This window comes from Geospiza fortis, unplaced genomic scaffold (assembly GCF_000277835.1).
Source record: "Geospiza fortis unplaced genomic scaffold, GeoFor_1.0 scaffold8, whole genome shotgun sequence".
In the NCBI taxonomy this organism is placed as follows: Eukaryota; Metazoa; Chordata; class Aves; order Passeriformes; family Thraupidae; genus Geospiza; species Geospiza fortis.
This window is the reverse complement of record NW_005054414.1, coordinates 82,808-105,935: the sequence shown is the minus strand read 5'-3', so window position 1 is coordinate 105,935 and position 23,128 is coordinate 82,808. Positions and strand designations below refer to the sequence as shown.

Genomic DNA, 23,128 nt, shown 5'->3' with positions numbered 1-23,128 from the left:
TCAATGCCATATAATTAATTTACTGTCATTATGACTGGACTTCAGGCTGACCCACTTGCATGGTGGTCAATCCACAACCAGAGGGGTGACTAGACCTCTGGAGGATTTTGACTTGACCGTAATTGAAATAAAAAGAAGGGAAACACCAAAGCTGTAAAATGAGTCACCCAAATATCAGTTTTTCACTAGAACCTCTGTTTCAGGTAGTACTGTATGCACATATAATGTGTATTACTCTGAAAGTTATTCTTGTCCTTTGAATCCCATCTCTTTATACAAGGGATTTATATACTGTAAATATGTGGTTTTGAAAAACCACATGGAATTGTTTCTGGAATTGTTTCCAGAATAATGTGTAGCATCACTACAGCATTTGGGAAATTCTGGTCTTTTTAGTGTTTTTTTTTTTTCCCATGTATTTTCATATATTTTCTCTAGTTTTGATTCACATTTAAATCTACCAAGAATTTAATGCTTAAACAAACCTAAAAACTCTTGAATGTTTGATAATCTTATTTTAATCTGCACAAAATGATCACCTTTGTCATTCCTTCTAGCTTCTGATGCTCTGAGCTAGTGTGAGGTAGGGCATACACCTTGTAGAGAATATATGGGGAAAAATATTCCACACAGATCTGTTGCCCCAGACCTTCAGCATTTGGTGTTGTGGTTGTCATGGTGCAAAGGATCACAGGCTGCTCTGCTTTCTAGACTAAGAGCCCCTTTCTTTTATGGATCTAAATTTGGGATAAAGAAGGGATTTTTTTCCCCCTGTATGCAGTCTCTCTAAGGCTTTGCATGCCTAGAAGAGCATATTAATAAATCAGGCCTGATTTTCATTTCCACAATGTGACTTCTGTTTGGCAAGCCTTCTTACAGATCCGAAGTTAATTTTTCTTTATTATTATTAATTCTGTGTTAAAAATCAAAGTTCAGCAGCAGCTCCCAATGGGTTGGTCCTGGTGACGCTTTGGGAGATTCATGTTCTGAGTAGCACTGAACAGCAGAATCCAAAGTAGAAACAGTTATAGTCAGAAAATACTGGGTTTTGGTGTCCTTTTTTGATGTCCCAAAAAATAATAATTTAGCCGGTATTTTCCTCTGCCAAATGTACTTGTCTGTATGTGATCTGTCCTTTATTTTCTCTGTGTATGGATCTCAAGGTGGACTGGAGTGTCTCTGGTCAGAGTTTGGGGATTTTCCTTGACACTTCAGCACCTGTGTAGTGCGTGATGTCTCTTTGGCCTTTGGGTGGGCACTGTGCAAACTGATCTGGCACATCCTTCACTGAATCCTTTGCAAGGCTCCAGCTCTGCTCACTGAAAAAGTGAGGGTATTGCAGTTAGGACAAGTGGGGAGCCAGGACGCTTTGGCACAAAAGAATGAAGAAACAGACATGACTTAAGTCATCTGTGGTTCAGATCTGCCAGGCTGAAAGTCTCAGCACAGCACAGGGTCAGTGTTATCCACTGGTGAGGGATGCAATGAATATCTTGAGGAAACCTGACTACTCTTGTCTTGGCCATGGAAAAGATGGAACCTGGATGAGTCATGTCACACCTCTGCTTCTTTTCCACTGCCATTAGACCAACAGCTCACATCAGCAGGGTCTGTTCATGGCACATATTCCTAGCTCAGCAAAACTTTGGTGTTTGCTGTCAGCTCATGCTGTAATGGTGATATCCTCCAACACAACAATCCAGAGTGATCCTTTCCAGTCTTCAGTATACAGCCATGGCTGGCAGGGCTAGATAAAACAGCTACAGACACATTGCAAGGGGGCTGGAGCGCGGCAACATATTTAGAGTGTTACTTTTATTAAAGCTGCCCTTTCTTTCTCCTACTCCTCCTCTTCCTCCCTCAGATGATGATGGCATTGATTTATTTGTTTTACTTCTATAGTTAGCAAACATGGTTACTGAGCCAAATTAAAAATAAAGTAGCAAGCCTTCTCTGTTCTAACACTGTGAGAGCTGCTTCTGCAGAAGCTTTGCACTGCAGAAAGGATATCAAGTCCTACCCCTAACTGGGGAGGTTGTGCCCCAGATCGACACACTCTGGGGAAGCTGGCAATTTCTGTCCTCTATCTCTCTTTTGTGTGACTTCAGGCATATGATCATTAATGTCATCTTGGTTAAAGAGTGAAGCCCCATTTCCATGGAAACATGGAGAAATGTCTTTGGAGTTTTAAAGGACCTTTATTTCTCAGGTAGCATTTTCACCTCCTGTTTAAGTATTTAAAATGAAGAAGTCTGCAGTGCTGGAGTCTTCTAAGAGATCGAGTTAAATGAGGGGGCAATTATAAAAATGACATTTAATTTTGCTCTGCTCTCTACTGCTGTGAAAATACATCAGCTGGTGAAAAATCAACCTAGTTAGCCTGAAGCCAATGGAGCTAGATTAATTTACTACAGCCAGGACTTTGTCCCAGAGGTCTGGTAGCCTGTGGATTAGATTCCTAAGGGAAGCTATGGGACTTTGATCACCTGAAAGTCATATCAAGAAAATACAAACTACTTAACAGATATGGGGAGTTTTAGTTCTTCCTCAGCTCTAGATGAACAAAGGAATCTAAACTTTCTTTAGGATTTGTTATTATGTTCATGGATTTCCTGATGCAAGGTTTATTTGTGTCTAAATGACTTAATTTTTTTGCATTGCTTAGTGTCAAAGGAAACCAGTAACTGCAGATTCTGTGTTTTAATGTGGGTCCATGTTTTTCCTATTTAGTATGAGATGCATGACATTGCAATGACTATGTAAATAGAGTTCAAATCTTGTGAATTCTCCACCTTGATCTTTATTTTATTGTAAGTTATTTGCAGTATTTTACTGTAAAGACTAATAAAATACTTTAGAAGGTACTTGGTGCCATGAACAGTCCATGGAAAGAGGGAATGCACAAAAGGCAAAGTAAGAATATGTTTTAAAAGTCTTAATCAGTGGCATGGGAAATTAGTCTTTGACACAGTTACCGAAGCTCAGGGATAAAATACCAGTCCAGTCAATGGTGATGTTAGGGTTATTGTATTAGATGAAACCTGGTTCAGCCAAAGATTTTTAACATTCTACATCCCATTTCTTCACCTTACAAATCACCAGTTTTTTTCCACATATGAATCAAATCCCTGTTCTGATTTTGAAAAAGTTTTATTGAATAGATATTGTTCCAGGTCTGCATCTGAACTTTGATCTTTAATGATAACCTTCAGAAAACTCTGCAATTGCAAATGTTAAAACCTGCTTGGAATAATGACAACTACATATGTGTATCTCTTGACAGACTGCCAAAGGAACAGTGCAAGATAATCCAACTTAAAATGTGATAAGATACTTGCATGATATATTTACCTATAAGTAGTAAAATGAGAGCACAGAGGGGCTTTGGATTCAGCAATGGCCTTAATTTTTGTTGCCATCTGATTCCTCCTCTTTTATTGCAACCCTGGAAGAGTTTTGTTTTGCCTTTCTGAACCTTGCTGGTGAAGGGAGGCAACATAATTTCACTTTGAGCTCCCTAAATGTAGGACATCACATATGGAGCTGAACCAGAGGTGTCAAGTGTATTTGCATTTACTTCAGTGCCAGGCAGCTCTTAAAAATTATGAGAAGATATAGGGGTGTGTAGGTGTCTGGGGAGAATATTCCATCTGGGGGGAGTAGCACCAGATTGTCACTTGTCTTCAGTGGAACAGGGGAAATTCCTAAAAGTGGGGATTGCAAGGAAAGGCTCAGGGCACCTGAAATTGAATTCTTACTTTTGGGCAACCTACGTTTTCTGCAAGTTTCCAGTTAGTCTGGTTCCTTCTGTATAGGCTCTGGCCTTGTATTCTTTAGAGCGTCTCCCTGTCAGAAGAAATTAAGGGAAAGGATGAGCTTGGTGAGCTGTACAATTAGGTGTGATAAATACAACAATAAGGTAATTTTCAGGGGGCTTTTTCAAGACTGGAATGTTAGTGAGACAGATGATGTGCATGAGTGTTGACTAAGTCTCCTCCCTTCTCCAAAGCACTATTTCTCAGTAAACAATTGTTAGTGCTTTCCCTTCTCATCTGAATTTCAAGCCAGTGACGATGGACACACTAAAGTGAACATGATCTCAGAGCAAGGTCTTGTACAGATTAGAAGATTAAAATACTGCTCTAAATTTAGGATGAAGTCATTCAGATGAGATATGGTAGCAAATGCCTTTTATTTGTTTTAAAAGAAGAAAATCCAATCCTCAGCATCTGTTGAAAATATTAGCTGCTCTGATCAAAGCTGAGATCCAGAGCTCTGTGGGAAAAAATTCTATCTGAGGAAGATGTATCTTTTGGTTTATATGTACAAAATGCTGGCTTTCTCCCTGTTTTATAATGCATTTCAAAATCTGTAATATGAACTTCTCTATAGAAATGGAATGTCACAATTTATAGCACTGCAAAGAATTTTTTTTTCTTATGAGCTTAAAATGAAGTTATAAATAAACTGTTATTTTAGTTAATGGTATATTTTGGCATTACAAATTAACTCATAAGATAGAACAAATAGCTTCTCTTGAGTTCAAATTGCTCTTTGTTTTTCTGCTGCTGCTTCTGTAGCAGCTCCTGAAACATTTTATTGATGAGGTAATGCACTCTTGTCTGCATGTAGTACTTCTGTAACTCCAGCAAAGGTTTCTGGTGACATGCTAGACCACAAGAACAAAGCTCAAATTTATTGTGTTCCCCCAGATGGAATTACAGTCTTCATCAGTTAATGCAGCATTTCTCAAGTTTAGAAAGCTGAATCCTGACTTGTCAAGAAAATTAGGCTTGCAGTATTGCTGCTAGCAGCAATGTTGTTTTAAAAGCCTACCCCAAATGAGCAGTCACTCAAATCGACTGTGTAGGTATTCATCCTCGTCTCTTGTACACTTGAATTAGCAGTGCATTTTCAACAGTGTTGAAGTAATGCCATTGGCATTTGAATCATGACCTTTTTATAACCAAAATTACTGCATCAGTTTCTCTGCAAATTCCGACAGGCTTTTCTGCATTATGGATGGGCTGTGGTTTCAGTATCGCCTTTTGCAATCAGATGTCTTAAAAAACAAAGCAATCACAATAACAAAATAAGGGGACATTCTGGAAGACCTGTAAGAATCTGAGTTGGTATTCACTGCACTGTAGATTTTCCAATTTTTGTTATTGTACACTATTTACTGTTACTTAGTTTTTTCCTAGAGTGCTGCTAATTGGGAAATTTGCGCTTGATTTACATATGAGTGTGAAGGAGAGGCTTCAGAGCCCTGTGTCTCCTGTAGGCACACCCTTAGCAGTTTCTTCAGGTTATTATAATCTGAGGGGCACCGACTTGGCCTCAATTGCAGTAAGATATTATTGTGAAAGTCATTTTTGCACTCTTATTTATAGAATTAGTAGTCTAAAAATTTAAGTTGAAGCATTTGGTGTGGGTTATAATACTGTATTAGTCCCCACCATACACAGAAGTTATCTGCTTCTGTGCCTCCCAACAGCAACAGAAATTGGAATGTTTTTCTTGCTCTTTTAAATTTTTCCTGACAATGCCAAATTTATTTTTTTCACTCAGTTCTTGCTTGGTGTTACTTATAAATAATTGATTTAATAGAATACTGCTAGTCTGTTAAGAGCTAATTTGTGGATAATGTCTCAAGTGATCCAAAGCAGTATTACTTCACTGGATTTGGAGTTACACCATATTTGCCAGTTGGGAATGAGGGCTCTTGATCCCAGCAAGGCAGATACTGGTTTCTATATGTTCAGAAGTGGCCATCCCTACTCAGCTCCAGGAACGTACAATATATAGAAGAAAATTTGAGGCAAAAGAATAGCAAGAGTACTTCACCTATTTTTTTTTAATATATCTGTCTGGTTTGCTTTTCCACAGAAAATATTTATTTTTCTTTCCTTTTTTGTTGCCCAGAACTTTATCTGTGCAAGAGCTTTAGTGCAGTATTTGTTTTAAGAGAAGTTACCTGCCTGTAGCTGGAAGGATCTTACTGAGTAGTTGCAATTGCCTCCCTGGTGGATTTTTCTCAGTAGGAACTTTTCATAACCTTTCAGTATCACGTCATGGCTTGAAGGCCTGAATGTGGCTGTAGGGAAGAAGCATCACCTGTGGAGTTGTCAAGATAATCTGCTGTGAGGGCAGCCAGCAAGGATGGGTTTTTTGGTCGTATTAACTTCACCAGTTAAGTAGTTTTTGCAAGACTTGTAAGCAGAGCATTGCCCCTCACTTTCCTGTTGCTCATGTAGATGTGCCAGGATGTGAATCTGTCCTACCACCAGCATGGGAGCATGGGATGATCACGTTCACTTTTAGAGCAGCAAAAATCAGTCCTGAAAATTACATTTAAATCCTAGGTTGAACAGAAATTGGTTATGCTTCCCTTAAAATTTCAGGATTTCTGTGCCTTTTGCTATGTGCCTGTTATTCATGTTCTCTCTTCTTAACTTTGTTCATTCTGTCCTGCTCTGGTAAAGGCAGCTGGAAGAATGAAGATGGAGGTTGCTGCAGTAGCGCACAGAGGTGGGATGTCCTCCTCCTCAGTGACTCATGTGCTGTGGGCCAGGTCCCCAAGCAAGCTGGCTGGTTTGGCCAAGCTGTGCTGTCCTTCCTGCTAAGGAATGTCACTAGAAAGAGGGAAATTTTATTATTTCAGTAGCACCCTACTCAAAATATTTATTCTCTCATTTCTCTTCACTGCCCATTAGTATTTTGTTGAAGGCTTTATTGAAGGGATATACAGGATGGAGTTTAAGGGGAGAATTTATTCCTCCCTTTAAAGTGGATGTAGTACCAAAATCAAAACAACACCCAATGATTCAGTCCTTTTTTGAGTGCTGGGAAAGTGGCATAGTGAATAACTGTAAGTAACCTGGTCCTGCACTTTGGTGTTTTTTACATCTACATTGTGATCCCATCAGATCAGTTGATCTAAGGCAGCTTGGATCTCCATGCTAAGGAAACGTCAAGTTTTATTTCATATGTGAGCTTCCAAAGGGTGTCCTGGGCTGGCTGCTTCTGTATCTGCCAGGAGCAAGATATTTTTGCTCGTGTTTGATAGAACAATGGTCATTTTGTGGTTAAGGTGCGATTTCATCCAACAGATGGTTGCTATCTAAAGAAATGGTTTCTCTGTGTGTGTCTTTTTGAATAGGTGATACAGCAGTAAATTATGTGGGGAGAAAAAGAAATTACTGCATTTCTGTACCTTGCTGTGCTTGGTGGGGCTGATGTAATGAAGCAATGAAAGTTAAACTTGGTTTTAATTCACCAGAGTTGGATTTTCTTTCTTTTAATAGTGCTGTATCTGGAGACAGTGCCAGTTCAAGCCATGATGAGCAGTTCCCTCTGGCTGATTTTTAATCCAGATTTAATTCTACCTGAAACCAGCATGATTTAATGACTATTTAGTTGTGTGCCAAAGTAAAATGACTCAGCATTCTCACACAAGTCACATCATAGGGGACATGTAGTTAGTGCTGTGCAAGAGGATTAAGACACTTGAATTCATGGCTCCCTTCTTGAAAAATCCCAAGAAAAGATGAGGTCAAAGTTGGATTGAATCTGGTGATTGACCTGCCTTCTCAGTGCTGCAAGTGTTTCTCCAGGGTAAAACTGGGTGGGATGGTTGTACAATTGATACCTTTTGCTCTGGTAATTTTGTGGTAAAGGATTTTAATCGCCTGTGCTGTCAGTTATCTTCACATCTTAATGCTCAATGATAAAAAAGAGCCTCAGATACTGGTCTTATTCTTTCATAATAAAATCAATGCATAAGCAGGTAATATTTTCTTTCTATTCAAATAAATATTTTGATCCCAGCAACTAAACAATACACCAACACAAGAGTTAAGTGTGGCATTACAAATCTCTGGTTTACACTAAAAATGTCTTTCAAATTAAAAAATGTCCAAGTAATATGGCATGTCCTGTGATAAGCTTATGACCAGATCTCATCCAGGTCAAGGTCAGCTTTCAGGTCATTCTGCCTGAGGATTTAGCCAATCCTGAAGGAGCACCAGCAATTTACTCTATCCTTTTCTGAAGCTCTATAGGCACAAGAGAAGCAGCACCCAGTACTGCTGTAGCCAAAAAGAAACTAGAAGAAAAATAAGTCTCCTTCCTCCCTGCTGTTTACTTCTTATATGCATTTGACAGTGCTTTGTATTGTGGAGGTTATTTTAGCTTGCTTGTATACAACTGATGAGTCAACAGGGAGGAAGCAGAACCACATATGTATAATTTAACAGAATTTAGATGAAAAAAGAAAAGGGCATATTATGAGAAAAATGAACATTTAAACTTAAATTGGTTCCAAAAGAAAAGAAACACAACCCAAACTCCAGTTATACCATTTGTTTAACTAGATCAACAGAGCTAAAAACCTCCACCTCCATCTCAGCCATGGAGATCACTGCCCTAGTTGATGTACTGCCTGCACTTTTCTGCCTCACTGTCTCCCTGAAAGTTTCCCTATTCCAAGAGTGAGACCTAGGCTGATCCCTGTCCCTTGGGGTTGGGAGGGAATGCAATAATCTCTCTCCTGACTGAGAGTGCCTTGGCCTCTCCCTGCAGCACAATTCAGTGTCTGCTGCACAGTGAAGGGGGAAGGCCCTCACTGTGATTCTGCTGAGATCTGTAACAATGTGTGACACAGGCAATGTTGTCTTTTATCTGATGTGATTCCTCCTCCAGGCAGAAATGTTAAGGTTTGATAAAGAAAGTCTGATTTGCAAAAAAAAAAAAAGTTATGTGTAACTGCAAAGTTGATTACCAAGAATAAGCTCCAATCATAAGTATTTTTGGTAGATAATTCATGTTCTATTCAGAGCTAAACAGCTGGATAAACACACCATGCAATGGGTGAGCACTGGCTCATGGGCTGGGCACCAAGGGTTACTGTGAAGGGGTGACATGAAGTGGAGGAAACCTGTCACCAGTGGGGTTCCACAATGCTCTGTCCTAGGCCCTGTGCCCTTCAGCATCTTCATAAATGACTTAGATGCAGGACTGGAAGGGATACTGAGCAAGTTTGCCGACGATACAAACTGAGAGGAGCTGTTGACTCCTTTGAAGGTAGGAAGGCCCTGCAGAGAGACCTTGACAAATTAGGGGACTGGGCAATCACCCAGAGGGCAGAGTTCACTTCTCCCAGTTCACTTCATGTGAAGTTCAACAAGGGCAAGTGCTGGATTCTGCACCTGGGGCAGGGTAACCCTGGGTGTATGGACAGACTGGGGGTCCTGGTCATGGCAAGCTGAACACAAGCCAGCAGTGCCCTGGCAGCCAGGAGGGACATCAGGCCCAGCATGGCCAGCCAGGCAGGGGGAGGGTATTGTCCTGCTCTGCTGTGGGCTGGGCGGCCTCACCTCCAGTGCTGGGGCAGTTTTGGGTGCCACAATATAAAAAAGACATTGAACATTGGAGAGAGTCCAAAGGAGGGCACAGAGATGGTGACGGGCCTTGAGGGGAGGCCGTGTGAGGAGTGGCTGAGCGCGCTTGGTGTGTTCAGCCTGGAGGAGACTGAGGGCAGGCCTCACTGCAGTCACAGTTCCCTCAGGAGGGACAGGCACTGATCTCTGCCCTGTGACAGGGACAGGACCCAAGGCAATGGCCTGAAGTTGCAGCAGGGGGGGTGGAGGGTGAATATTAATGTAGGTTGAATATTAATAAAAAGTTCTTCACCCAGAGACTGGCTGGGCAGTGTAAGAGGCTCCTCAGGGCAGTGGTCACAGCACCTGACAGAATCCAAGAAGTATTTGGACAATGCTCTTGGGCACGTGGTGTGATGCTCATGATGTCCTGTGCAGGGCCAGGAGCTGGACTTTGTCCTGATGGGTCCCCTCAGGGAGTTTAACACCCCAGAATCAGTCAGATTCTCTTCCAGTTTCAGAAGTTATTTTTAAGCTGTTTCTTAAGTTTTCTCCTTTCTGTGGACTGAAGGGAGAGAGGGAATCTCGTCAGGAGACAAGGCTTTTTCCTCATTTCTGTGTTGCCATACTGTTGTTTCTGATGAGGAGAGGGGAAGCTGATAATTTAGTGTATTTTCTACACACATCCTTCATTCCTGGTTTAAAGGTTTTTTTGGATAAAATTTTATCCCAAAGCCTCTGTTCTTTGATCTAAAACTTGTTAAAAGTAATCAAAATCTTTTGATTAGCATCTGAGCTTTGGATGGGGTCCTGCAGGGACGGGTTTTTTACACAGACTTGTTGTGGGGAACTGATGTTTTCTGTTTTCATCTGCCATTCACTTACTGCAATAAATTCTCTTTCTCTGCCTTCTGCTGAGCTCTTTCAGTTTGCCTCAAACAGAGGGAAATGAAAGTGGTGGACACACCTCTGCTTCCTTGGGATGGGTGCATAAAAACCATGCCAGAGGGAAAGGAAGAAAGTTGGGAATGGTGGAGAAGCTGAAGGTGCAGGTGCTTGGAGCATGGTGGTGCTCGTCTCACCTGGCAGCTGCCAAACACTGAGGCATTAAGGGCCTCTTGTCCCAGGTGCTCAAAACAATATTTTTTAAGCACTGCAGTTTCTACCATCAAACTGTGTAGTTTTTGTGGTGAGGAATGCAAAGAAAAAGACACTTGTTGAATTTTTTTGCGTCAATTATTGTATCTCATAGGATCCTGGGGAGGGGAAGTAGGGGAGAAAACCTTTGTCTTATCTCAGTTGCTGGACTTCCTTCCTTAGGGAGAAAATGGAATTTATTTGGTTGGTGAATAGTAGTTTTCTATTTTTATCTGTCTTCCTCGAGTGTCACACTAATGAAAAGTAAATGTAGGCTTTTTCCTTGTCCTTTTTTTCTCTTTTCTCTTTTCTTTTCCCATGAACTCTGCAGGCCTGAACTCGCTTCCCTGCTCTTCTCTCTAGACTCTGTGTTTGGAGTGTGAAAGTCTAACTTGCTTTTCAGAAGAGAGGTTATTTCTCTTTCCTGTGTGCTTGCAAAATCTTTTGTTAGGAAAAAAAAATTGTTGTTTTATTTTGTTTTAAAGCTTGCTTTTATTCTGGGTCTTTCCTCGAGTCCTAGGTATTTATATATCTGGAAGGAAGAAAATTTGATTCTTATATCAATACTTGGAAATAAATTTGTTCTGGCATGCCCTATAATATTCCTTTTTTTTTCTTAAATCCACTGTCTACAAACTGTGAAATTATTTTTCTTTTGTCTAGTGAATATGAATCTCCATTAAGTTGTCAATTTTTGTTTGCATGCTCAGAAATGGAAGATTTTTATTTTTAACCCCTCTGAGACCCTTATGTGCTAAATGAAAGCTTGTACTGGGGACAATGTGGAAATGGACAATCACAACTTTTGGTGTTTCCATTTTCAAGGAAAAGATACTATACAAAGAAAAAAAAAAAGAACACTTAATGATTCATTGGCATGGAAAGGTTCCAAAAAATCTATATTTGAAACAACTGACTGAAGCTTACAGTGCAAAACTGCAAAGCACACATTGGATTTGTAGAAAAGAAGAAAAACATAGTAGTTTATTATATAGTTTATGTGAGGCTACATAGTCCTTGACTCATAATGACATTTCAGCTTGTGTAAATAGCTTATGCCAACAAAGGATCCTGGTCTGATATAGAAATTACCTTAAATTATTTTAGAAAGCATGTGCTAGCATCTGAATGGCAAGAAAACATTTCCAAGGCTAATGCTTAGATGCTGCTCTAAATTCCTCCCTTCCTCCCTGTATTGTTTTGTTTTCCTTCTCTTTATCTTCCAGATCAAATGAATACTGATTGATGCCACCAAGAAGCACCCTGAAAAAAGAGCTTAATCTTTTTTTATCTTTTTTATCTGGTTGGCAGGGTGATAACATAGAATATCTGCACTCTTTTTTTTTTTTAATATTATTTAAAAAAAATCACAATCATACCATAGTCATGTCTATCCAATTTGCTGTCACTGCTGTTTGTCTATACTTGAACTACAGATTGCAGGTCCTGCATATCCCATGATTTTTGTCTGGATGAAATGTATGAAAATGATTCCCATTCAGATTTCTTGTGCTTTCTGAAAGAGTAAAAAAACATATCCATCTTCTCTAATGCTGATGTCCAGTCTGTGATGCAGCTGGAAATCATTTATGCTCAGAGTTCCCTAGAGCATTTCTTGTTGTTTGCTTGGAAAGACAGTGATTAAATTTTATCATCTTGGTTACTCGATTGATTCCAGAATCTTTGAAATGTGAGCTTCTAACTCCCTCTGCACATCTCTGCCCTACATAAACTCACTCAAAGGATTTTGATCCAAAGGTTTAAAGATTTCTGGATCAAAACTTTCAGCTGCCTTTTATTCTGTAGAAGCATCATATAAAAATTATTTGTTGTCAGTTCAACTTTAACTCTTTGGATGAAATGTGAAAATGCTAATAATATGAATTTAAGGAAGATTGTGCAGGGGCATGCATATTGGATGGAAATTACAAAGAAAAATAAAAAGGGTTTTAATGATGAAGAGAGTCGAGATCTAGCATAGCTTCTCAGTAGGAATAAGAAAGAAGCTACAACCAGGCTAGATTTGAAATGGGTCTTTAACTCTCTGAATTCACACATATGATAAGTTTGCCTGAAATAGAGTTGACTGGATATCATGACCTAAAAGGTCTTTTCCAGATCTGATATATTCATAGCTTTAAAAGCTAAAGGCTAGAAAAATTTAAACCCTTTTCTGAAAGAAATTGATTTTGACTAAAGCAAAAATAAAATAAATCAGTTCAAGAAAGCTCCTGTGTCTTTTTTATCCCCAGCTTTCCTAGGCTCCTTTTTTAGTCTCTTTCTCAGTAAATTAGAGGAAAAGAGAATACTCTTCATCTTTATTGTGTCACCAGCTGTATCACTTTTTACCCTTTCCTCCTCATGAAACTTAATGCTGGCATTTCTGTTACTATAAGGAGTCCTCCAAGGCCTGTCATTTTTTGTGGCAAGAGAAAGCACCCTATTTGTACATATCTTTTCAGAAATTTTAAACAAAATATTGGGAGGAATCCTATTGGTCCTAAAATTTCGTTGCCTTGTACTGTAAGTCTCCTTCATGTTTTATCCTATTTGCTAAGAAATCTAGAGAATAAATTGGGAATAAAAGTAAAAAAACACTGAAGTGAGCAAGTGAGAGGGAAGAAATGGGTGCTAACCAGTGCTCTGATAGGAGTTCAGAGAGAATTCTTCATGACTTTGACTTTTTCTTATGATTATCTTATTAATTATCCACATCTTGAATCTGAGCCATATTCAGTTTTCACATTGCAGATGAGGATTGTTACAGTTTCCAGGAGAATGAGCTGGATCCAGGGCCTGGCCAATGAAGGCGTACAGGAGCAAAGTCACCCCGATTTTAGTGCAATAGATTCTCTGAAGTGACTTATAGATCTGGGACAAGATATATTGGTCACCTTGATAGGAGCTGACACAAAACTGTGTGCTTTCTCTGGCTTCTGAGAAGATGAACTCCTGATGGAAGATAAGATTTAAGGGGTTGAATAATTTAGCACAGTTCAGGATTAAATTGAAACCATAAATTGCTTTCCAAAAGGTAAAATTTGGTGCTTAATATATGCCTACTGGTCAAGTGAAGCAGAGAAGAGAAAAAAAATATAGTAGAGATCTTTGGCATTTGGACTTGCTCTGTTTTGACACTAAATCAAGCTCCAAGTATAACTGCAGGGCAGTGATGATTTGCATGTCTACACTGAAGAAACTGCAAACATATTCATGCCACAACTTGTGAATGCCTCTTGTAACACACAACCTGTTTCATGAATCCATTTTATTCTTTTGGGATAGGAAAAGTAACCTGCCATTCTTGTACCCAGAATTTGAGGGGCAAGAATACCAAAAGGCTTCCTTTTAAAGAATGTGCATGATACAGAAATGCCTGTGAACTGCAGTGTTGATGCAGAAAAGACATCATTGTGTCATAGAGGCATTTCCTCTGTTACCCTGATCCGACTTTCTACAGTTCTTTTCTGCTCCCTTTGCTTTGCCTCATAATTCCTTTTGTTGGAAGGCTTGTTGGCTCTGTTTGGTCTTGCACCTGCTCAATACAAGCTGAATAAAGTGTTTATTGATGTGGTAGATCCAAATGTTCCTAGCAGAACTTACCAGGGTGTTGATGCACTGTGTTACAGCTCTGTGGTTGCTATTGGAGGCACTTGGGAAGATTGTCCTGGTGGGAATTTTTTTCACTCTCTTCAAGTCAGTCTCTAGTGGACCATGAGCTGCTCCAGGTACAGGAAAGCTGGGCTTGACGCTGAGAGCAAAGCTGCCCAGAGCTGCATGGAGCTGCAGTGTTTCATGGATATGTGCCAGTTTCCATGCACCTTTTTTCAGACAGCTCTGTGTGGTGAGGGGTGGAGAGAGAGGCAGGAAAGCTTTGTTTGGGATAGTGGTGATGTAGATGTGGAGGTTGACTGGCTGGGAAATTACCCAAGTCTTGGCTTTTCCATACACTGATTCCCTGGGCAGCAGGGAATGGCAGATGCTTAGGAAAGCATTTCATGAGGACTTTTGAAGGATCTGTTTCTTTTAGTGCTAATTGAATTTTTTGCATCTATGTTCACTGCAGAGGGTGCTTGAGAATGTCCTAGGCTGAGCTGCCTCTTGTGCAGATGAACCTGAGGAAAATGGGAAGGTTCATGTAGGAGGCTTAGGACCACAAAAGGGGCAGTAACTAATCACTAAAGTTTGATTTTGCGAAGTATTCTGGTGGAATTCAAATAAGAAACTGCTGAGAGGGCTTTATAAAACCTCTGTTAAGTGAGCTCTACTCCTAAAGGAGTGGGGTGGTCACATGGATGCACAGAGTGCTGATGGAGCAACCCAGCAGCAAGTTTAAATCAGAGAAACTGTAAAGCTGCTGCTAAGATGCGGAATTAGTAAATTCACTGCTGAATGTGATGTGCTGGAGGAGAGCCAGCACAGCTTTCTCCATACCAGGACTTGTGAATCTTGTCAAAGGTTGCTGTGACAGAGGCATGAGGTCTCTGGACTGGGGTGGTCTGGTCAAGGGGAGCCCATGTGGGCTTCCAGAAAGCTTTGATGGGGTAACAGAAAAGCTTCTGGTTCAGAACCAGGGGTGGAAGGCAAGGTGTCCTCATGACTAAACACCTGTTTTAGTGTATCAAGCAACAGGGTGGTGTTCAGGGCTTCCTAGGTGTTTACTGGTGAGGGCCACCGGGGACCTGTGATGGGAGCAGTGCTGCTCACTGGAAGCAAAATGAAGTGGGGTAAAGATGGTTTTGCACAATTAGAGTGGGCATGGGCTGATTGCAGAAATTTTCAGAAGGATCTCATGATGCTGAATGACTCTGAGGCAGATTGCAGTCGAAATGTGAGATTGGCGAAGGCAAAATAATGCATGTGCAGGATTAAAAAGCTATCAAGTTTGGACTTCATATTATCAATTAACGCTCAGGAAAGAGATCTTGGGATAATTAAAGAGAACAATGCAGAAAGTGTGATGACTCCACCACTTGGGTGCAGCCAGATGTTGAATTTTTTTTTCTAGTTCTGGCAACTGTGCATCAAAAAACCCCATAATTGAGCTACAGATTCAGAATTAGCAGAAGCCTAAGTAGTCTAGGGTGCTTCCACTTGGGGTTGTGGTGATTTAAGGGGTATATCAACAGATTCATAAAATCACAGAAGGTGTAGAGAAGCGAGTGATTACTTGCTGTTACTTACAATATGATACAGCAATTGAATTATCAGACAGGATTTTAAAAACAGACAGAAGGAAGTACTTTACATTGCCCATAATTAAATTGTGGAGCTTATTACATAGCCTGCTGTGGAGACCAAGACTATAAATGGATTCAGGGAAGGACCAACACATTCCTAGAGTAAAAAGCCATTACAGGCTATTAAGTGCAAAGGTCTGGAAGTAGCTTCCAGCTCAGGAAGTCCTTAAACTACTGATTACTGGAAACTGTGACTGGAGTATATCAGGGGAAGGATCACCCAATTTGTGCTAGTGCTTCTCTAGACACCTGCTACTGGCTACTGTCAGGAATGGGTTGGTGCACCAGACAGATTATTTAATTTGGCTGAAGTTGGCTCCTTTCACAGCAAATGCAAAAAATCTGGGAATTGATGTTGCAGTGAAATAATCACTGCCCAGTAGTCAGCTAAAAATGAGGAAAAATATGTGCCCAGAAGGCAAGCTGGGAACAATGTGTTTCAGGGTCCTGGTGCAGTCAGCAGAGATGCGTGGGGAAAACTTAAATAATGCCAGAGACTAGCCAGTACCTTTTGTTTATAACATTTATAAACATCAAATTGCAGGAGTTAAAGGCACCTCCAAATAAACACAGGAACATATAATTTGTTCATACAGCATACAGGTGCTCTCTGGCCTTGTACAGGGCTTTTAAGCTGTAGTTGGCAAGGCTGAAGGCTGGCAGGTGTACAGTTTACCCACACTGACTATTCAAAGAAATTCAGGGCTATTGTAACTTAAACATCATTATACAAATGACTGTCCCTTTCTCTGTAAATATCTAGGTAAAAACATCTTTCCTGGCAGATGTCCTAGCCATAGGATCCGTGGGAGCCAGTCTCTCTGCATTTTTATATTCTTTCAACTTTGCAGCTGAGAGACTACTCCAATGGTAATGATCATATACAAAGGAGGATGATAACCCCAGCCTTGGAAAGGCAGCAACTCCAACACCAATGACAACTAAATTGACAGTCAAAGCTGTTAACCACATGCAAGAGTGACTTACTTTTTCTATTCCAAATAGTTTTTTTACTAGCACTTAAGTAAGTTGCATACTATTGACTAATTGTTGTGCTCTTTGAAGGTTCAGGTAAAATTGTTCAGCCTAAGGAACTCATTGGAGGATATTTATATTCCTTCAGTGGAGGAAAATGCTCAATAAAGCCAAAGGCTAGGATATAAGCTGAAATCTCCCCTGATCAAATATGTATCCTTTGATCTAATAAGTAGGTTGAGTCTCGCCTGACTATCCAGCAACATGCAAATATAATGCTTTTAAAAAATAAAAAACGCCAGTGTACCTGAATGTCTGATTGCTTTTGGTTTTCAAGACAGTCAAAGAATCTCCTCAGTGGTATCAACTGTAGAATTAGTATCAGATATTTTTGTTAGTTGTGTATTTAGTGACATAGGCATTTATTTGTACCCATGCCTATTCTCAGTGGTGGTGTGTTAGCTAAGTCAATAATAAGATCTACTACAAATAACTTATTACTGGATGTGAAAAAGCAGTTATAAAAATACAGCTCATTATTTATGATGAAATATTTCCTAGCTGTTGGTTACTACATCAGCAGCTGGGCTGGTTGTGCTCATTTTAGCAAAGTTGTGCTCTTCAGAGTCTGAAGATGGGATATATGAGGAGACCACAGATTCACTTTTTCTGTCTGTCTCTTATCAGGGAGCAGTGATTACTTCTATGGGAAAGGCTGACTGTCAAGCCTGTGTTTTCATTCATGCACTCAGCACAGTGGAGATGAAATTTCTGGGAAAGATAACTAAAAGCCAATCGTGTTACCTTGGCATTGGAAAAGTGCCAGGTGGTGTAATTTGTCAGAGTAATATGAGATATGTTCACCTGGATACTCAGCATCTGCTCTGCTATCAGATTCATGCTACCTTCCCTTTCCCCCCTTTTTCCTGTCTCTTGTCTGTCTACGTTTATTAGAAGGCCATGTGTTTGCTCTTTAGTTTGCCCTCCTTTTTTAATGGAAAAAGCTTCTGCAACGCATACAGTGTGCTTTGACACTTTTCCTCTCTTCACTCGAGAGAAAATTCTGACAAGAAACTGCAAAAGAAGACATTTTTAGCTTGTTCCTGGGATTAAGGGTCACTTCTAGCTGGGTCATGCAAGTGTGCAATCCCTGACATAATTTTAAGGCTTTTATGTTAGAACACACCAGGAAAAAAAAAAAAAGAAGGTGTTATTGTCATGCCTGTGTTTTGTGTATATGTACTTTCCAGACAACCCATAAATCCAGCTAGGCATGCAAAGGAAGGGCAGGCTGTTGGCACAAAACTGTGCCAGGTCTCCCCCAAAAAGGCTCATCAGCCGCAGATTCCTCTTAAAGAAATGTGGGCCAAGTCTCAGGTTCTCCTGTGGGAGGCTTGCACATCTCTAATTCTGACTTGAAATAGTATCTGAGGCTCGGTGCTGAGATGTCTGCGAGCACTCATTACACATATTTACCTTCCTCTGTTGTGAGGACAGGCCTAAGTAGGTTTGCTTTACCCCTGTCAGTGATGCAGAGTGGAAAAAGTGATACTGCCCTGTTTCCACCCAAATAAACGAAGATGTTATGAACCACAAATAGACACAGGAATGTACTCCTGTGTTTAGGAAGCCTGAATAACTGCATTGATACTGAAAACAGCATGGAAAGAAACTGTCAAATATTGGGAAGGTCTCTTGAAAAATATATTTAAAAACCATTTCTATAGTTTCTTGTAGCTTATTTCTCTAAGGATTTAATCCAGTTATTAAGATAGGTAGCTTATGTTGTGCTTATATATTTGGCATAAAATCTTTCTTGCTAAATTGTTCCCTCCTGATACATTTTCTTGGGCTTCTTCCCCTTTTTTATCAAATGCAAAATATTTTGGGAAAAAAACCCCTTAATGTCAAAGTCTTGCCCACATTAAGTAGAAAGAGGGTATTGGATGATCAGAGACTGATGTTAACGTTCTGAGTTGTTCATGCTGCCCACAAGAGAGGGGGTTTTAGAGAGGCAGCTTCAGTTCCCTCGATTTTTCCAGACAGGCACTGTGAGCAGTGAGGCTTCCAAGCTCCTTTACTGCAGATATATTGCACTCTATATTTTCAGGACAATGAAAAGATTTATTTAGCATATGGCTGACCTGGATTGTCTCCACTGGCTCAATTGACCTTTATTGCCTTGGGACAGTGGTAAGATTAGGAGATGCTATAAATAGCTGCAGCGCTGTGGGAGCGGTATCACAAAAATGCACTTTACACAAACAGCCTGTCATTTTACTTTGTGGGGGATGTGTGTGTTTGGCTTACAAAGGGAGATATCTCTCTGAGATGATATTTGTCCTCTTCTGAATCACTGCAGCTGAAGCGGTGAGATTATTTTGGCCACTACCATCAGGTTCTAATACGTACAATGCAATAGTATAGGGAAGCTGTAGGAAATAGACTGTTCAGGTGCAGCTGAGCTTTGTATTGGCAGAATTCTGTGCTTCCAGCTGAGGGCTCACTGGTGGAGGCAGCTCTGTCAGGGCTGGGTGTCTGAAAGAAGACAGGCTGTGAGGATGTCCCCTCAGCGCTGCGGAGCCAGCTTCAGGAGTGTTTCTGGCCACCACCTATGACTTCTGAGGAAGGTCACATCTATGCCTCAAGAGCTGTAAAAAGTACTTTGGATGAGAAAGATAGAACTGAAATAGAAATTTAAGTGGAAAGAAGCTGTAATTCCTTGAGGGATTCTGATATTATCAAAGAAGGTAGCAGTCTATGACTTCTCTTCCTGGTGGTGTCCCCATGTCTCGTTTTATGTAGTTGGATGCTGAACGGACAACTTTTTCCAGCCTATAAGCTGAGGAAAAGCAACAAGGGGTTGATTCTTTGTATAAACTCATATTTTGTCTCTCCTATGAATGGTATTTGGAATTATGCATAAATTGATTTGACAGATTTAGTTGGTGCGTAAGGGATAGGTGAAATGCGTGAGGACTCCACTAACACTGGCAAACATAACCACAGACAGTCCACTGGATTTGATATCTCAGCTTAGTGCCAGCTGAGTAACTGATCTCCATTAAACAGTAATTTCCAGTAATCAGGTTGCTTTATTCTTTTTCTAAACTGCTTTAGCAGGAGATGGCATTCAAGCACCATTTCACTGAAGCTGAAATGAAATGCGTTGCTGCCTCTTCTGATTTCTGGAGAAGGCTGGGGAGGATGTTGAGTAGTTATGTTGGAGAGATATATTTGTTATATACACACTCAATTTATTTGTCTTTTTCTTTTCAATTTGCAGGAAAGCAATCTCCAGGTCAGGCCTCCAGCACTTGGCTCCTGTGCATACCCTCAACATTCCAGTCACCAATGGACCTGTGAAGGAACCAAGAGCGGCCTTAGAGTGGACTGTAGGTGTTTGGTTTTTTGGCAGTTAATTTGAGCAGTATCTCTAGTTGTTGCTCTCTCCATCCTTAAATCAACATAAGACATCCCATTGCTATCAGAATTAGTGCTAGTCATTAGGAATATGCATCTATTATGAGCTGATGCATGAAGCAGAGATATGAAAACTTGTGGGGACTTGAGCAAAAAAAGGACAGATTTTCCAGCTTGGGAGCTGGTTACATTTTCCCACCTCTTTCTTGACAAAAGTTGATCTAATTTTAGCACAGCAGGGTTTTATGCCTCTGTTTGATGAGCCAAAATTTAAGGCTGAAGGCACACGTCAAGTTGTCTGCATCTGCAGAGTAGGTAATTAAAATCTTTGGTCACAGGTCTTTATAGGTATGATTAGATTTCTTCTGGGCCCAAGCTAGTGCATAGACATGGGGACCATGTTTCCACCCCTCATCTTGCTCTTTTATGTTTCTGGGCTGAACCACTCTAGGGCTGGCCAAAAGCTAAAGCAGATTGTTAAAGGCATTGTCCAAATCTCTTTTAAACACTGGCAAGCATGGGGCATCAACCACCTCTATAAGGAAGACTGTTCCAGAGTTTTGCCACCCTCTCTGTGTTTGCTAGTGCAAGTCTGTACCTCCCCTGAACCATCCCCACACAGCTTCCATGAGGTTATGCACTGATAAGAGCTAAAAAGATGAGCATAAGCCAGCAGGTCGCACAAATGTCTCAATTAAAGCAAAGCATACAGAAGATTTTACATTTGGCTGTTGGTAAAGAGGTTGATATGTTGCATTATCAAGGCACCAGCCACCCAAGCAGCTTTTAGCTGAAGACAACTTCTATTTTGATGAATATGGCTTATGTTTATCTTTGTTCTCTATATCAAAACAGAATTGATTTTTAGATTGCCTGCCCTTCTTGTACTCCAGGCATTGCACTCAGAGTTTAAGGGGATGAAATTTTGGAGGCTGTGTTGCAGGAAGCTGGATTAGATTCACTATGAGGATCTGCAGTTTGAAAGCTTGCATAGAGTCCTCTTGCAAGTGCTTTGGAGAATACCTTGTTCCTTCATTCCAGCAAACCCAGGTGCTGATTCAGCAAGGCAGTAAAAATGCCTGTTTTGAATCATCACTGCTGTTCAGTAGAAGTCTGAAGGATCAGTCACATAAGTGAAGGGTTAAGCACATCTGCTAAATTAAACACCATTGAAAACTGTACTTAGAAAAAACAACAGCAACAATCTCTGCAAAAAAACCCCTGAACCCCAAGTCCAACAACCACAGCTTGCCCTTCCTCAGCCAATTGCCTGCTACTCCTTTACCAGGGTGATCTACGATCCAATGATGATTACTCCTTTTACCTCATGTGATCCCTATACATAAATACAGCAGGAGTTGCTGTAAGTTAGTAAACGTTGATTAAATATTTTGGGTTTTAATTGTGCGTAGCTTTTTTGTAGTTTACTTCCATGGTTATGGTTTAGATTTTTGGTCAGTTTAATTTCTTAGCTGTTTGCAGCCTTTCAGACTGGTATTGCTGCTTTACTTCACACTTTGATTGGAGAAGGGAGGTAACTTTGTGTCATGTGGGGAGAGGGACATGATAGTGAGTGGGAGACATCTGTGGTTGGGAGGAGACTGAACTAACCACCCGTAGTAACTGGTAAAAGGGAAAAAGATATTTTTCAAATCTGAGGTATGATGGAAGTAAGGTTTGGACCTGTGGGGAGGTTGAAGTGGACCAAAGGTTTTTAATATGTAGTGAATTTCAACAAAGAAAAAACACCTAAGTTTTAAATTAAGTCCACAGGAATATTTGGTAGAGTGAAAAGATATTTCAATTGATGTGTCAGAGCCAGACAAGAAATTTTTTGTATTTAATCGCTGGAAGGCAGCATTGATCACTGTGTGTTGTATCCTCATATACATCATCCTCCTCTTCAGTATTTCTGAGGATGATTCTCCAAGGACACATGATGGGAGATCTTTCCAAAGTCTAAGTGACATGAGCATAAATTGTCTCTGGACTTAAAAGGGAGGAAATATTTTCTACTACTGTCTTCACAGTAATAACTGGAAAGAATTCCCTGCCATTGCCTCAATTTTTGAGAACTCCATTGAGGTGATTTTCCATTATCAGATGGACCTGTGAACAGGGCAGAGTCAAGGAGTGGGATTCCATTCTCTGCTCTGTCACTTACCTGGTGAGTGAGCTCAGAGGAGTTGTTTTTCCTCTCAGCACATCAGCCTCTCTAGCTGTAAAACAGAGGTGATGATTCTCACGTCCCTTAAGACTTTTTGCACTAAACTCCCCAGTATTCTTTACTATTGTTGTTGCTACTGTCTCTCTTCCCTGAGGTTTCTTTTCCCTAAAATACTTAAAAATGTCCAGTTTCATCACATTTCTTACATTTAATTCAAGTTAACTTGTAGCTTTGCTGTATAATTTAAGGTTCTCTTTTCACACTAGGGCCATACAGAATACAGTGTGTGGAGTAGGTGTTATAATAACCAGAGGGGAGTCCTGGGGGGGGATGTCTTACCAAAAAGGAATTGACCTAAATGGCTGCCCCTGGGATATGTTTATGCCTATCCCTTTCTCCCACACACCTTTACTTCAGACATCACTCCCAAGTGTTAAATAATAAAGTAGGTAATTCTAGCCCAGATTCTCAAGTGAGTACGCACTGAGCCACCCAGTACACTGCCTGTGTACCTTTGAGGATCCAGGTCTTTGTGTATTTTTCTGTTACCCTTTTCTACCAAGGATTATAACCATAAGCTTGCACACAAAGTCCTGTAATTTTCTTTTAACTGCTGCCTTCTAGCTCTTGCTTTCTATGGTGCCTACAAAACTACTGACAGCCACTAGAATAGTGGAGCGTTGAACATCCCCAAATATCTTTCTTTTTTTCATAGTGCATTTTTTCTGTTAATGCTCATTTCTTTCCCTCTCCCGTGACAACAAGACTCAGAATCTTTCCCCCACTTCTTAAGAGGCATTTGAAAG

General features: G+C 40.4%; 1 protein-coding gene across 1 annotated transcript in view; it reads left to right on the top strand.

Annotated features, from left to right (window-relative positions):
- Nucleotides 1-23,128, top strand: part of LOC102037395 (diacylglycerol kinase iota-like) — a gene marked incomplete at its 3' end in the record, with an annotated part of 114,999 nt that overhangs the window by 16,238 nt on the left and 75,633 nt on the right. Inside the window, exon 2 of the mRNA XM_031061424.1 lies at nucleotides 20,019-20,127. Within this exon, the coding sequence (XP_030917284.1) occupies nucleotides 20,019-20,127 (109 nt within the window). The remainder of the gene's footprint in view (nucleotides 1-20,018; nucleotides 20,128-23,128) is intronic.